The sequence below is a fragment of the Tasmannia lanceolata genome, unplaced genomic scaffold (genome assembly GCF_043159265.1).
Source record: "Tasmannia lanceolata isolate RefF3 unplaced genomic scaffold, GAP_Taslan_0.1 ptg000019l, whole genome shotgun sequence".
Lineage (NCBI taxonomy): Eukaryota > Viridiplantae > Streptophyta > Magnoliopsida > Canellales > Winteraceae > Tasmannia > Tasmannia lanceolata.
This window is the reverse complement of record NW_027518696.1, coordinates 1,477,564-1,490,795: the sequence shown is the minus strand read 5'-3', so window position 1 is coordinate 1,490,795 and position 13,232 is coordinate 1,477,564. Positions and strand designations below refer to the sequence as shown.

At 36.9% G+C, this 13,232-nt stretch overlaps 1 protein-coding gene across 1 annotated transcript; it reads left to right on the top strand.

Moving 5' to 3' along the window:
* The first annotated feature begins 1,065 nt into the window (after nucleotides 1-1,065).
* On the top strand, nucleotides 1,066-12,992 carry LOC143852641 (putative plant SNARE 13). The gene is made up of 10 exons (XM_077362139.1): nucleotides 1,066-1,464; nucleotides 7,975-8,067; nucleotides 8,355-8,448; nucleotides 8,527-8,564; nucleotides 9,915-10,012; nucleotides 11,472-11,551; nucleotides 11,634-11,690; nucleotides 11,823-11,915; nucleotides 11,992-12,066; nucleotides 12,502-12,992. The coding sequence occupies exons 1-10, from the start codon at nucleotides 1,388-1,390 to the stop codon at nucleotides 12,607-12,609; spliced, it is 813 nt and encodes a 270-aa protein (XP_077218254.1). The 5' UTR covers nucleotides 1,066-1,387; the 3' UTR covers nucleotides 12,610-12,992.
* The last annotated feature ends 240 nt before the right edge of the window (nucleotides 12,993-13,232 follow it).

The following is a 13,232-nucleotide window of genomic DNA, read 5'->3' as shown; positions in this document are numbered from 1 at the left end:
GGCGTTTTTGTTTAGTTTTTCCAATACAGTTTAATTGGCAAGTGAACAAGCACAGAAAACCTTTTTTCTGGATTTCTCAGGTTTTCCTGCGCAAGTGAACAGGTACAGGATACCTTTTCCTGCACAGTTTCTTTTCCTTTTCTTTCCTTTCTGCCACGTCAGATTCCTTTCCTTTCCCAATAAAATAAGTGAACGGACCCTAAATAGCTGTAAACATACTCAAGATGCTATCAATAATGACGTTGGAAAGTGTAAAAGTGAGTAGTGCCATTATTGTATGGTCGTTCGAATATCAGCTGCTCTATGTAACCAACACACACAACAAGAAACCGTCAAATAAAGAAGACGTGAGAAAGAGAAATTAATTTGAATTTCCTCCCGAAGAAAGATTTTGAAAATTGAAAATCCAATTGAGGCATTTTTTTTTTCCCGTGTGGGGTCCACTTCTCACATGGTCGTCGGGAGTTGGGATTTCGAGAGACAGCGCATTCCACCTCACTCTCCAATAAATCATTTTATTTGAACCGATTGATGTTAACATACGCCAAGTACCTCACTGCGCACACCACATTTAAAATTTCAAATGCTCTCCTCTTTTCATTTTGATTCGAATAATCCTACCCTTTGATTAAAGAGTATCGAGCTTTGTCAAACAAGCTTAATTGTTGAGCTTGCCCACATCTTGATCAAGGGTTAGGATCTTTTGATCATGGTGGGTCCATTTCTGACACATCAAGAGCACTAGATCAACAGCCATGATCACTAGGATTGCGCAAAAGATATCTGAGATGGAACTGGGGCCCACTTATATGAACAGTCCAGATCATTAAATAAGTGTAAGTGCCCCCATGTATAATCAGAAATAGGGAATGGCTAGAGTCAATGGCAAAAGGCATTTCACGGCTGGTCTGTCGCATGTCAGACCAGCCACCTAGTGAATGAAGACAACGCGATAGACCCCAGCAAATCCCTCAGAAATTTACTTGGGATAAAATCAGGTGCGCACTGCACTACCTGTTTATTTTGGAACCGACCCTTAAAAAACCTCAAAATATATTAAAAAATAGGAAATAAATAAATTCAAGAATTTCTCAGACATTCTTCTCTCCTTTCCTTTTTTCCATTCATTACATTCCTCTGTTTCTCAAAACCCTAATCCCCTTTCTCAGGCTTTTTCTTGCTTTCTCATTTTCTTGGGTCTGGTAATTAGGGTTAGGGTTTTTATACATCTGTTTCGTCCTTTCTCCTCTTCAATGTATTGAGAAACTTGCAGCAAATCTCTTGACCTAAACGGTTTCTGGTAGAGTTTTTTTCTGTCCTTTTCTGATGATTTGAGTTCTTTAAATAGAGATTTCTTGTTCTTCAATTGGTTGAGGGATTTGAAGAAATGGCTTCCGAAGTGGAGATGAGTGCAGAGCTGGAGCAGATCGAAGGCGAAATCCGTGATCATTTCCGAGCTCTAGCGTAAGACCTAATTCCCTCTCTCTCTCTCTGTTTCTTTTTTTCATCATGTTTTTTGTTTGTTTCCTCTCTTTTTGAATTTTGTTGCCTTTTTAGTTTTTTCTCTATTGATTGTTACGGCCGTGATCTAAATTGCTTATTTTCTGCTTTTTTAATGGAATCTCTAGCTAGTTTTTTTTTTTTTTTATAAAATGACGCGTGGAAAGTGTCTGTACTTCAAATAAAATAGCTGAATATGGAAACAGTTGCAAATGCGAGCATTATATAATTCAGGCTGGAAACAAATAATATTTATTGATGATTATTGGTATTCCTCGTTGTTTTAGATGCAAGCTTTGATATATTATCGATTGTTGTTCATTATGGGATTGGATTTCTAGGCTAGTTATGAGGATGCCAGTTGAATTTTATGTTTGACGGTACACATCATTTTTTTCGAAGAATGAATCAGTATGGTTGGCAATTTTCAGCCACAGAAACCCCCGGAAAGTTGCATAAATAATCCACATAATTGGATCCTCATTGGGATTAAGTTAACAATAAATGATAATTGAATGTAAAATTGAATAAGCTATGCGATAAATGGATTTTTTTTTGGCTTTTACCAAGTGAGGAAGGGTGAATTTAATGAAAGAAAACTCTCCTGCATAGCTTCACCGAGTACCTTTGTTTGCCTGAGTAAGAAAATTGAGGTTTACATTATCCATTTATTTGTATGGGAGGAAGAAGATTGGTTAGGAGTGTATGATGTGGTTATCATTGAGTACGTTGAAGATGCTAGCCACATCCTGGCATTGGAAAGACTCTGCAAGTGCGCATGAATATGGGCATACATGCAAATGAATGGAGATAATGAAGGGCTACATTGTTTTCAAGTTTCTTCATCTGCATTACAGGCATCCAGCTTAGGTTTGAGTGTATTTTCTAGAGTCTAGCTATGGAGTCGTGAGCCTGAGTTTCTGTGGCTTTCTCACCATGGAAGATGGCCTGCTACCAGATGTAAAGGCCTTATAGGACTCACTTTATCTGACTGACTTTTTGACATCTATAATTTTGGAACTAGTAGTATCCAACAAGATGCATTTTTCATATTCCTGTCATGGGGTTTCAAATACAAATTATAGTTCCTTAAACTTTTTTGTTGCTAGCCCTCTTGTTTAGCCTACCTGAAAGTATGAACACAAATTACATGAAGGAGATTGCTAACTTGGGTGCTAGTATAAACTTTATGAGAAAATCTGTCCGTGTCTTAGTCAAATTCCTGTACCTTATCATTTGACCGTTTTACTTGGTCAAAGAATGCATACCCTTATGGTTTAAACATTTGATGAGTGACTTAACTTCAGATGTGGATGGAGCTGAGTTGGTCAGTCTTCCATTTTTTTTCTGAAATAATATTAAAAAAGAATAGTTAGATTTCATAATAATCTGTGCCCATTCTTATTTGCCCCCGATAAGATTAAATGCATCTATCTTTTATGTTGTTCATTTACTAGAAGTACAACAAAAAATAGAGCACACCTTACCAAAGGGATGTCCCTAACATATGGTGCTTAGAAAACTCTGAACATTTTTTTTTCGCTAGTCTAAAGTTGAAACTTTAGACAGCCAGGGCCCAGCAATGTGACTCAAATATGGGTTCATCTCATGTTGAGTCAACTATGTGGGTCTTTGATTATCTTCCTCCAAAGGAAAAAAAAAGAAAAAAAAAGGAAGAATGTTGTACATCCTAATTCTATCAAATCTATGCATTTTCTTATGGAGTGACCTGCTAAAGAAACATACCACTATTTTGTGGTCTTTCATGCTAGACCCTTCAATTAATTGATGGGTTTTGGCAAAAAAATGTTCAAGTCGTTCAATTGATGTATGTTGATTGTTAGGTATTCAATTATGATCTATGGATCTCTTTGGAGCTTGTAGCCTATTCCCTGATTGTCCAGTGGGTGAATGATTTGCTTCATTTTCCTGCCTTTGTGAAACAAAAATGCAGGACTACTTGAGTTAGCCGGAGTAGTCGTGAATGCAGAATAGTTTGCTGACTGTTGGGAGATCTTCACGAGCTTCCCATACTCTTCTCCTGAAAGCAAGATTGAATCACTGTTAGACTTGTATTATTCTTTTTTGACGGAACTACTTGGTTGCATGTCGGAACCTTCTGCTGTTTAGAAAACCTTATTAGCCCAAACACACTTGCTAAGATTTTCTTGACACTTATTTGAATTGTGATTACTACGGCCACGGTGATTGCAATTCCAGATCCTGACACTTATTTGAATTGTGATTACTACGGCCACGGTGATTGCAATTACAGATCTCATATTCTCCTTGGACTAGCAACCCCCACAACCTCTACCAAAACACCATGAATCCATGACGATTCTACTTACAAATGTCGTCATGGCAGATCCATTATCAACACTACCATTGAAGTCTGAGGCCGATGAAACTCCTATCTGTTGAAGCCGGAATACAAATTAATAAGACATGGAAGTTGTTTTTTTTTTTAGAATGATAAGATATGGAAGTTATTTACTTGCTAATATCTACTAATGAACTAGATGATATTCAGGATTAAGAACTGAGAGGAATTTTAACACTCAAAACATCTCTAGCTGTCTCTTCACCAACTCCACATCATTGGATAAGGATTGATATATATTCAACTCTTAGCACATATCTTGCAAAGTGCTATAATGCTCATTGAGCATCTTGTTGCCCTATTGCAACATACAAATATTCTTGAACAATTCATAAAAACGGTTTATATTATCATCGGATGAATGTGGCTCCCTACAGTGGCCCAAACTTATTTAGCAATATCTAAGAATGTCATGTTTGCACTTACATGTGGTTCTGTGCTATTCCATATCTAAGTCATAATTTAATAATTCGCCCCTGCCAGTCTTTCATATCTACTGTATGATTCATTTGGACTCTGCTTAATCAGAACATTAGGTGGCACACAGGGCTACCTTTAGGCTCTGTTCACTTCTTTTCCCTGGAAAACAGCCTTTTTTTTCCCTGACAAGACCTTGACAAGATAGAATTTCTGTGTTCACTTCTTTTCCAGGGAAAAATATTATCAGATGTGGAATTTCTTATTTAAAAGCTGAAATGATGTGGAAATTAACTTTTTCCCCGTTACTCGAGATTTGGTTTCCGATTAAATATATCGGAAAGAGGCTTTCCAAGGAAAACGAAACCTTTTCCTTGACAGTTTCCTTGGATTCCTTTTCTTTCTGCCATGTCACCTGGAAAGGAAAGGAAAACGAAATCCTTTCCTTTCCTTTCCGGGGAAAAGAAGTGAAGAGAGCCTTATAGAATTGGCTTGGAGAAGATAGTACTTAAGCCCATTCAGCTCAATGGACCTTGCCACATTTATTGTCACTTGCCACTTTTTAACTACAGATAATATTGCAATTCACGCATGGACATCATCGCAATTTATAAGTCGTGTGAAGGAGACTGATATCTGCACTACCATATTTTGATAATTGACTCCTTTGATTAGCTTTTCATTGTTCTTACAATAGTACAATAGTACAATACTTAAGATGCTATCAACAAACAACCAGAAAAGTTTAAAACAAAGTCCAAAGACTCCAAACAACCAGGAAAGTTTAAAACAAAGTCCGAAGTGCCATTATCAAAATATGGTAGTGCAGATATCAGTCCCCTTCACACAACTTATAAATTGTGATGATGTCCAAAAGAGATTCCACGCACGAATAGAGATAAGAAATCTATGATTATGTCCAAAGAAGATCTCTCTCTCTCTCTCTCTCTCTCTCTCTCTCTCTCTCTCTCTCTCTCTCACACACACACACACACACACACACACACACACACACACACACGCACACAAACAATTGATGATCAAAGATCTGCGAATATGTCCCGAGATAATCCCACAAGCATTTGTATGGTCCAGAGAGGCTTACTTGTCTTCTTGTTTATGTGAGGGATTATCATTTGTATGGTCCGGAGAGGCTTACTTGTCTCATTGTTTATGTGCTTTATCCGTCTTTGGCTTTGGTTTCATCACTCGTGGTTTCGCTTGGTTCAATAATACCGCTTATCCTAGGTAGTTTGATGGGTGTATCGGGCCGGAAGATTCTCAACCTCAAGCATTTACTTTTCTAGTTAGAGACCAATGTCTCGGGGCTAATGTCGGATTCGCTCAAGGACTAGGTAAATATCTCATATGTTCCCCAGGTTATTTTTTGAAGTAGAACCTAAAAAATGGTCAGAAAATGCACCGGGCTTAAATTCTGGCTGGTTTTGATGCAAAAAAGACAAAACATGATTGGATTTCCACTCATAAGGAGGGTTAGATACCTTTGACAACCAGGTGGGTTGTCTTTTTGGTTGAAATGGGATGGTGTTCAAACTCCCGAGATGCAGGCTAGACTGCGGGGAGCATACTTCATAGCCACTCATCTGCTAATATGGACTGAGATAATCCCACACACGAATAACAAATAAGCACTATTTTTACCCAAGATTTAACGCATATGGATACATATTCTTATCTAAAGAAGCTGACCCAACTAGATAGGAACAAATTCATTCAGACACTTCCAAACACATGCACACATATGTAGAGCACCACATGGGTGTCAATGCATGAAGGAGGGAAAACCCTAGATCTCATTGGTTTTTTTTTTTTTTTTTTTATGTTTTGAAAATGACCCTAGATCTCATTGTTCTATCATCAAAAGACAAATCTAGGGTCTCCAATAAGGAGTTTATAGGAAGGAATAAGTTTAAGAAGAATTCATGGATTAAAGGAACTTAGCTATGATACCATGTTAAGGGAGTAAGAAGAAAAAAGTAGTGAAGAGAAGAGGAGAGACGGAGGGATGGAGAGAATAGGAGAAAAGTCGAGAGGATTGAATTGGAGAAAAGTTGCAAATTGATCAATCCTCTCGACTTCTCTCCGTGGGTTTTATTCAATGTCAGCTGATGAATAGTACAGAAATCCCACCCATAAGTGAAAAATAGATAAAATGGTTATTCTACTTCATCAAATCCACCATTTTGTAGGATCCTAAAACTTTAGCCTTTTAATTTACAATATTCCTATTGTTTTTCTATATTTTATTAAGGTTAATAATACAATTTTTATAATAAGTGAGATGCAACTAGCTACTACCACTTCCATATTTTTCGGAGAACTGTTGCTTTTCTGCTTTTCATACAACTTTTCTCTTGCTCTTGCTTCCATTTCATGCACGAGGACTTCTTTTCTGTTCCATGAGAAATGATAAGGGACTGAACATCAAAATTATGCAAGGATGTGAATGCTTAGAGTGTTTTTGGTTGTTGTCGTAATCAAGGTTTAAATTTCGGTTTCGGTACCGGTTTCGGACCTTGAAATTTTGAAATTTCAAAATTTCGGTCCAAATCTGGTACACAAGTCGAAACCAATATTTTATTCAATATTTAATTTCAGCCGAAATTACCGAAATTTTGGTGAAATATTAAATTAATTATTAAAAAAAAACAGATTTTTTCGGTCAAATTTCGAAAAAACCAAAATTTCGGCCGAAATAAATGACCATTTTGGTTTTGGGTGGTTTCGGTGTCGGTCTCCACCGAAATCCGAAATTTCGGATTTTGGTCGAAATTTAAAACCATGGTTGTAATTGGAATCTCTCCTTGCTTCGCAAGTCCCAGTCAATCAGCTCACTTGTGCGTGCTGTGTATTTATTGGTGTTTTCTTTTAATATGTTCTCTAGTTCTCCTTACGTTTCATCTATATTTATTACTGAATAATTGGTAGTTTTTTCTTGCTTCGCAAAGTCCGAGTCAATCAGCTCATTTCCATGTGTTGTGCATTTGTGGGTGTTTTACTTTCAGATTATCTTCTCTCCTCTTTACCCTTTTTTTTTAATGCAACATCTATTACCAAAAGAACTGGCCGATTTATTAATTTCAGTTATATACTGCTTTCACCCCCCCCTTTGACGTTATTCGTTAAGTTTTAAAGGCAAAGAAAATAATTTTCAAAAAAAAGAAGTTATATACTGCTTTCTTCTCCAGTAATCATCTCATTTCCAGGTGTTGTGCGTTTGTGGGTTTTTTGCATTCAGATTTTGCTCTCCTCGTTATCCTTTTCCTTACGCAGCATTTATTGCCAAAATAGCTGACTGATTTGTTGATTTCAGTTATATAATGCTTTCTTCTACCTCATCTAGTCATTGCTTTTTTTGCAAGGTTGTAAACCAGACAATGGTGGTATTTATTTATTCTATTTATTGGTGTTGCAAACTTTAATGGTTCATAATGATGAATGATGTCTTCTGATGTTACATTCCTGTGAGTTGGTTGTGTGTGTAAGACTTATTGAGCTATTCTGTTATCTCTTATGTGTATCATGCATTATTGTTTTTTTGAATGGATGATTGCCTCCCATTCTTTCAGTAATTAAACTTAATGCAGCACTAGGGCTCATATTTCTTTATGATTAACTTGGTAATAATAAAGATCACCTCTCTCTCTCTGCAGAAATGGCTTCCAGAAGCTGGATAAGATTAAAGACCCTAATAGACAAACAAAGCAGTTGGAGGAACTTACTGGGAAGATGAGGGAGTGTAAGCGGTGGGTTATATGCACCACTTGTGTCTTTCTGCTTCCGTGTTTCTACTTTGATCTATAGTTCTGTAGTAACTTGAACTATCTCATGTTTCATTGTACATTGAATTTATATTGTTCCCTTCCATTCAAAGAGTAGAGTTGAAGTAACGGTATTGGAGTCTGAAGTTTTGATTACTTATTTCTTACTGAATTGCAAAATTGGATACTTGTTTTTTGTTATTTGGTGTTGATGCACCCTAAAGAACCAGTGCACATTATGAGCTGCTCCATGGCAATTATTTTTCTTTCAGGCTGATCAAAGAATTTGATCGTGAAATCAAAGATGAGGAGAGTGGTAATCCTGCTGAGATTAATAGGCAACTCAATGAGAAAAAGCAATCCATGGTCAGTTGCGCGATTCTTTTAGCTTATATGAGGTTTCGGTGCAATATTTTCCTAACAGAATGAACTCTACTGATGCAGATCAAAGAGTTAAATTCATATGTGGCCTTGAGAAAAACGTAAGTTAGCTTCTACCATTTAATTATCGCACTCTATGGTACAAGGACTTAAGTATGCACCATTAATTTATATGCACACCGGCCATTCTTCCAACATGCAATCCATGTGAAGCTGAGAATTTCTTGTGATATGTGCATTGTAGTATTTGCTGGTGATCTAGAAGAAACATCGCTACTGGAGTAAAACTTTCTATATGTGCTTACAGACATGCACTCTTAACTTTATCTAAAGGTCTAGGCTACTCAAGTTTTTCTTCATGCAAGTGAATTTATGTGTTGCTGTGCTACTTTCAATTTCAAGTGTGATTGAATAGTGAGCTGATGAATACTAGAAGTCTAAAACTGGAAAAGAAAAAAACAAATTTTCTTGGTTGCTTTCTATAAACGTTTATTTCCTTCATTGGTTATAGAATTCCTGTGTTCTTGGAAGTTCAAAGAATTATCTTCAATATTTTTGCATTTCCTAATTTTATCATTCCATGTTTTTTTATCATTTCTATTTTCTGAATGCATTCTAGATGGACCCTCATTTTCCTTTCCTGTTATTTTGATAGCATTATTATCAAGCAAAGAGCCGACCCAAACTAGTTTGGGACAAAGGCTTTGTTGAGTTGATTTGCGTATTATCAAGCGAAGACTTTGCTTAAATATGAGTACCTCGGCTTTGTTGAGTTGATTTGCGTATTATCAAGCGAAGACTTTGCTTAAATATGAGTACCTCTGCACGCGCACAGACAGACAGAGAGAGAGAGAGAGAGAGAGAGAGAGAGAGAGAGAGAGAGAGAGAGAGAGAGAGAGAGAGAGAGAGAGAGAGCACTCCACTTGTTACTTCCAATGCTCCTAGTTAGCTTTCAGTGGTTGTTATAATCATGGTTTTAAATTTCGATGGATTTTGGTGGAGACCGACACCGAGATGGGTGAAAAACGAAACGGTCATTTATTTCGATCTGAATTTCGGTCGAAATTTCGGTTTTTCCGTTCCGGGTTTGGTACCAGATTTCGACCGAAATTTCAAAATTTCAAGGTCCGGAACCGAAATTTTAAACCTTGGTTATAATTCCCAACATGCTCTTAACAGCCAATCTAAAAAGTGGCTAATAAAGTATGGAGTATCATTATGAATGCTAAGGAGTGCAGATATCAGTTCTGTATATACATGGTCAAGGAATTTGTCTTTTCATTATGAATTTATCCCGAGACTAAACTTAATATTTTACTTATTTTGTGCTACTTTATTTGGTTTATCTACTGTCGATAATGTTATTTTCATTGTCTTGTTGAGCTTCTGTATTCTTCTTGTTTTTTTTCCTTTATCAATGAAACGCTCACTTAATTTGATGTGTGGTGCAGGTACACAAGTAGCCTTGGTAATAAAAGAGTCGAGCTCTTTGATATGGGAGCTGGAGGTAGTGACCCTACAGTTGAGAGCAATATTCAAATGGCATCAAGTGAGTCTTGTTTTCTCTACTTTATATGCATTGTTGATTTTGAGAATCTTAGTTTCGTTCTTGGGGTCACTAAGATGGTGGACTGGTCACGACCTACGATAGGTAGATATGGATATGGACAGGGATCCTGGGGTGTATACAACTGAGCATTTTTCGAAGTCCAAGATGCAAATGCATACTTGTAGACCGTACCTTTAGATACCAAACAAGACATATAATATCTTATCAAATAACTCCTAGGAATCATTCGAAAAAAAAAAAACCTAGGACCGCCTAAAGAAAAGGAAATTCCAGCTAGCCAGAATTTGTATTTTTTGCGGGAAAGAAGTAGAATCTCTAAACCATCTATATGATATTATATTGATTATAGAGTCTATAGGTCAACTCAAGAGAAATCAAATGTACTAGCAAGTAGAACTTTCCACCTCAGCAATTCTTTTATTAGGTCCCCTACCTTTGCCAACAGATTGATGGTAATTCTCAGAACTCAGTTTGAAACATTTCTTGCCTTGTACTATTCAAACTCCTGTCCATTCAATTATGCCAGCATTAATGATCCTTAGAATGCCTCACCTTAAACTTAAAATAATGCTCTTCTTCTTAAATACAAATGTGCCCGTGAAAAGCACTATTTTGTCTATGCATCTCTCTCTCTCTCTCTCTCTCTCTCTCTCTCTATATATATATATATATATATATATATATATATATATATATATATATTCTCTTCTTTTTCCCTTCTTCTGTTCGTCCCTCCTTTCCCCCCCTCCTTCCATCTTGGTCTTCATTGAAATAGTGAGGGTATTCTTATAATTTTCACAACATGGTACATAATTGAAAACAATCTAAAAGGACGGATTCATCAAAAAATAAAGGTGCCAATATCGGCTTCATTTTATGTAATATGTACCGTCAGTTGTTTAAGATACATCAATTCAAACATAGCTGCACTTGGTGGACCTACTGGCATGGGCAAGACCAACTTGATTAGGGCTTATTCAGCTCTAAACTAGGTTAACATGTTTAATTTTTTCCGCCCTTCAAAAGTAAAAATAAAAATAAAAACAAGTTCATCATTATTGGTATTTTAGTTTATCTGAGGTCAAATAGAAAATTGTCCTGTTATAAATCTCTTTATAGTTTTTCTAAATTCATTTTTGTTCATTAGCAACGAAATATGTTTTTTTTTTTTTGAATGGCTGTGTGTCATGAGCAACGGAATACGTTAGTCCAAGTTTGATTTCCAATATGGTGGATGGTCCCTGATTCTTGTGTTGTTTGTAGTTTATAATCTTCTGAAGTTACCTTCAATGTATATGCACTCAATTTCTCTAAATCATTTGCTGGCATTGAGCCTTGTTGTGCAATCATTATCTGGTCTGCTTCCATTCAAAAAAAAAAAAAAATCATTATCTGGGTTTGCTCTGCACTGAGACTTTTAAATTTTGTTATAATGCAGCAATGTCTAATCAAGAGCTTATCAATGCCGGGATGAAGACGATGGATGAAACTGATCAGGCCATTGAACGCTCCAAACAGGTGTGTTATTATCATTGCATTATGTCATTGCCAACATTCCTCTGTTATAGTGTTTCTTACCTTGAAGGTTGACGTTGCCTAGGTTGTTGAGCAAACAGTTGAAGTGGGAACTCAGACAGCTGTATCCTTGAAGGGCCAAGTAAGTAATCTTTGAAATTCCCTACTTGGATGTGATAGCAGATGCTGTCAGGGGAGTCTCTTTTCCTCTTTTCAGGCATTTTAATGTCTGTTTTTTTTCCTCTGTGGATTCTGCAACTCTGAAAATGTGCAGACGGATCAAATGGGCCGCATTGTTAATGAGCTGGATACGATTCAGTTCTCAATCAAGAAGGCTTCTCAGTTGGTGAAGGAGATTGGTCGACAGGTTGTGTGATAATCCGAATCTTATGTGTTATTATGTTCATGTATTTTTTGAATTCTAACCAAAGCTTTTATTTCAGGTTGCTACTGATAAGTGTATCATGGCCTTTCTATTTCTTATTGTTTGTGGTGTAATAGCTATTATCATCGTGAAGGTACTCTCTCTCTCTCTGTGTGTCCCTCTCTCCCTCTCTGTTCGACCAGACAAATTATCTGGTCCGTTGATGAGAAATAGGGTTTGCCCACATTGTTTGGGTGATCCAAACCATTCATCTGATGGGACCTGACATAGATAGGGTGTGCCCAAAAAATCATCTCCATAGGATCATCCTAACCCTTCGATTTGTGGAAACGTGGGTCCACCCTATTTCCGGTTGACGGACGAGATAACTTATCCGATATATATATATATATATATATATATATATCTTTCACCATTGGAACATCTATCTTTAGGTCGTTACAACCATGACTGCCACTGCTATTGACGTCCCTATCATTATTGTTGCATATAAATACGTTCATACATAATTCCATATGCACACATAGTAATATTTTATCCATTCTAAGTGGCCTTTTCTGTTTGTTAGATTGTTAACCCGAGCAACAAAAACATCAGAGACATCCCGGGATTGGCACCACCAGCTCCAACATCTAGGAGATTATTGTCAGTGACACCAATGGGAGCTTTCCACTAATCATCCTAGTACTGGAGGAGGCCATTCTTTCTACACTCGGTTCTGACCGAATTTCAATCCATGTGTGTGATGCCTGTCGTGAACGCAGACACGGATCTAGAAGCAATCTAGTTGGTGAGCCAGTACATGCACTCTATTAGGTTTGTGTATTTCTTGTTGCAGAGTTGTGCATATCCTGGGTGTGATTCTTTACCCTTGTAAATCATATTTTGAGTCTTTTATTTATTGATTCCGTCGCTTGAATGATTGTGTCGCCATTAAAAAAAAAACTGTTAGTGCTCAAAGATGTACTTATCTAGGACATGATATTTCACAACTTGGACTAAGAGCATTGCTGTCTTTATAATTTTGAATGAATATATTTACGACAATTTTATAAGAAATTGTCTGCATGGGGTTACTGGGAAAAAGCAGAAACTGAAATGGTTTTTCTTAGATGTCATTTACCTAATAGCCCATCTTGTCAGCGTGTCTATGAAGGCGGGAAACAGGGAGGAAGAAGAATCCTCACCCATGGGAGCTCCAAAAAGCATCAGCGAAGAATGCAGGCATTTACTCTACTCCAAGGGAGATTGTGAAAATTTTACTTAACAAAAAAAAAAACTCTATTAACTCGACTCCAA

What these genes read in the sequence shown, in the direction of transcription:
- LOC143852641 (XM_077362139.1), top strand. Translation starts at nt 1,388, where the DNA reads ATGGCTTCCGAAGTGGAGATGAGTGCAGAGCTGGAGCAGATCGAAGGC. An exon ending in GATCATTTCCGAGCTCTAGC is followed by an intron (nt 1,465 to 7,974) that starts GTAAGACCTAAT and finishes CTCTCTCTGCAG; the next exon opens with AAATGGCTTCCAGAAGCTGG. An exon ending in TGAAGGAGATTGGTCGACAG is followed by an intron (nt 11,916 to 11,991) that starts GTTGTGTGATAA and finishes CTTTTATTTCAG; the next exon opens with GTTGCTACTGATAAGTGTAT.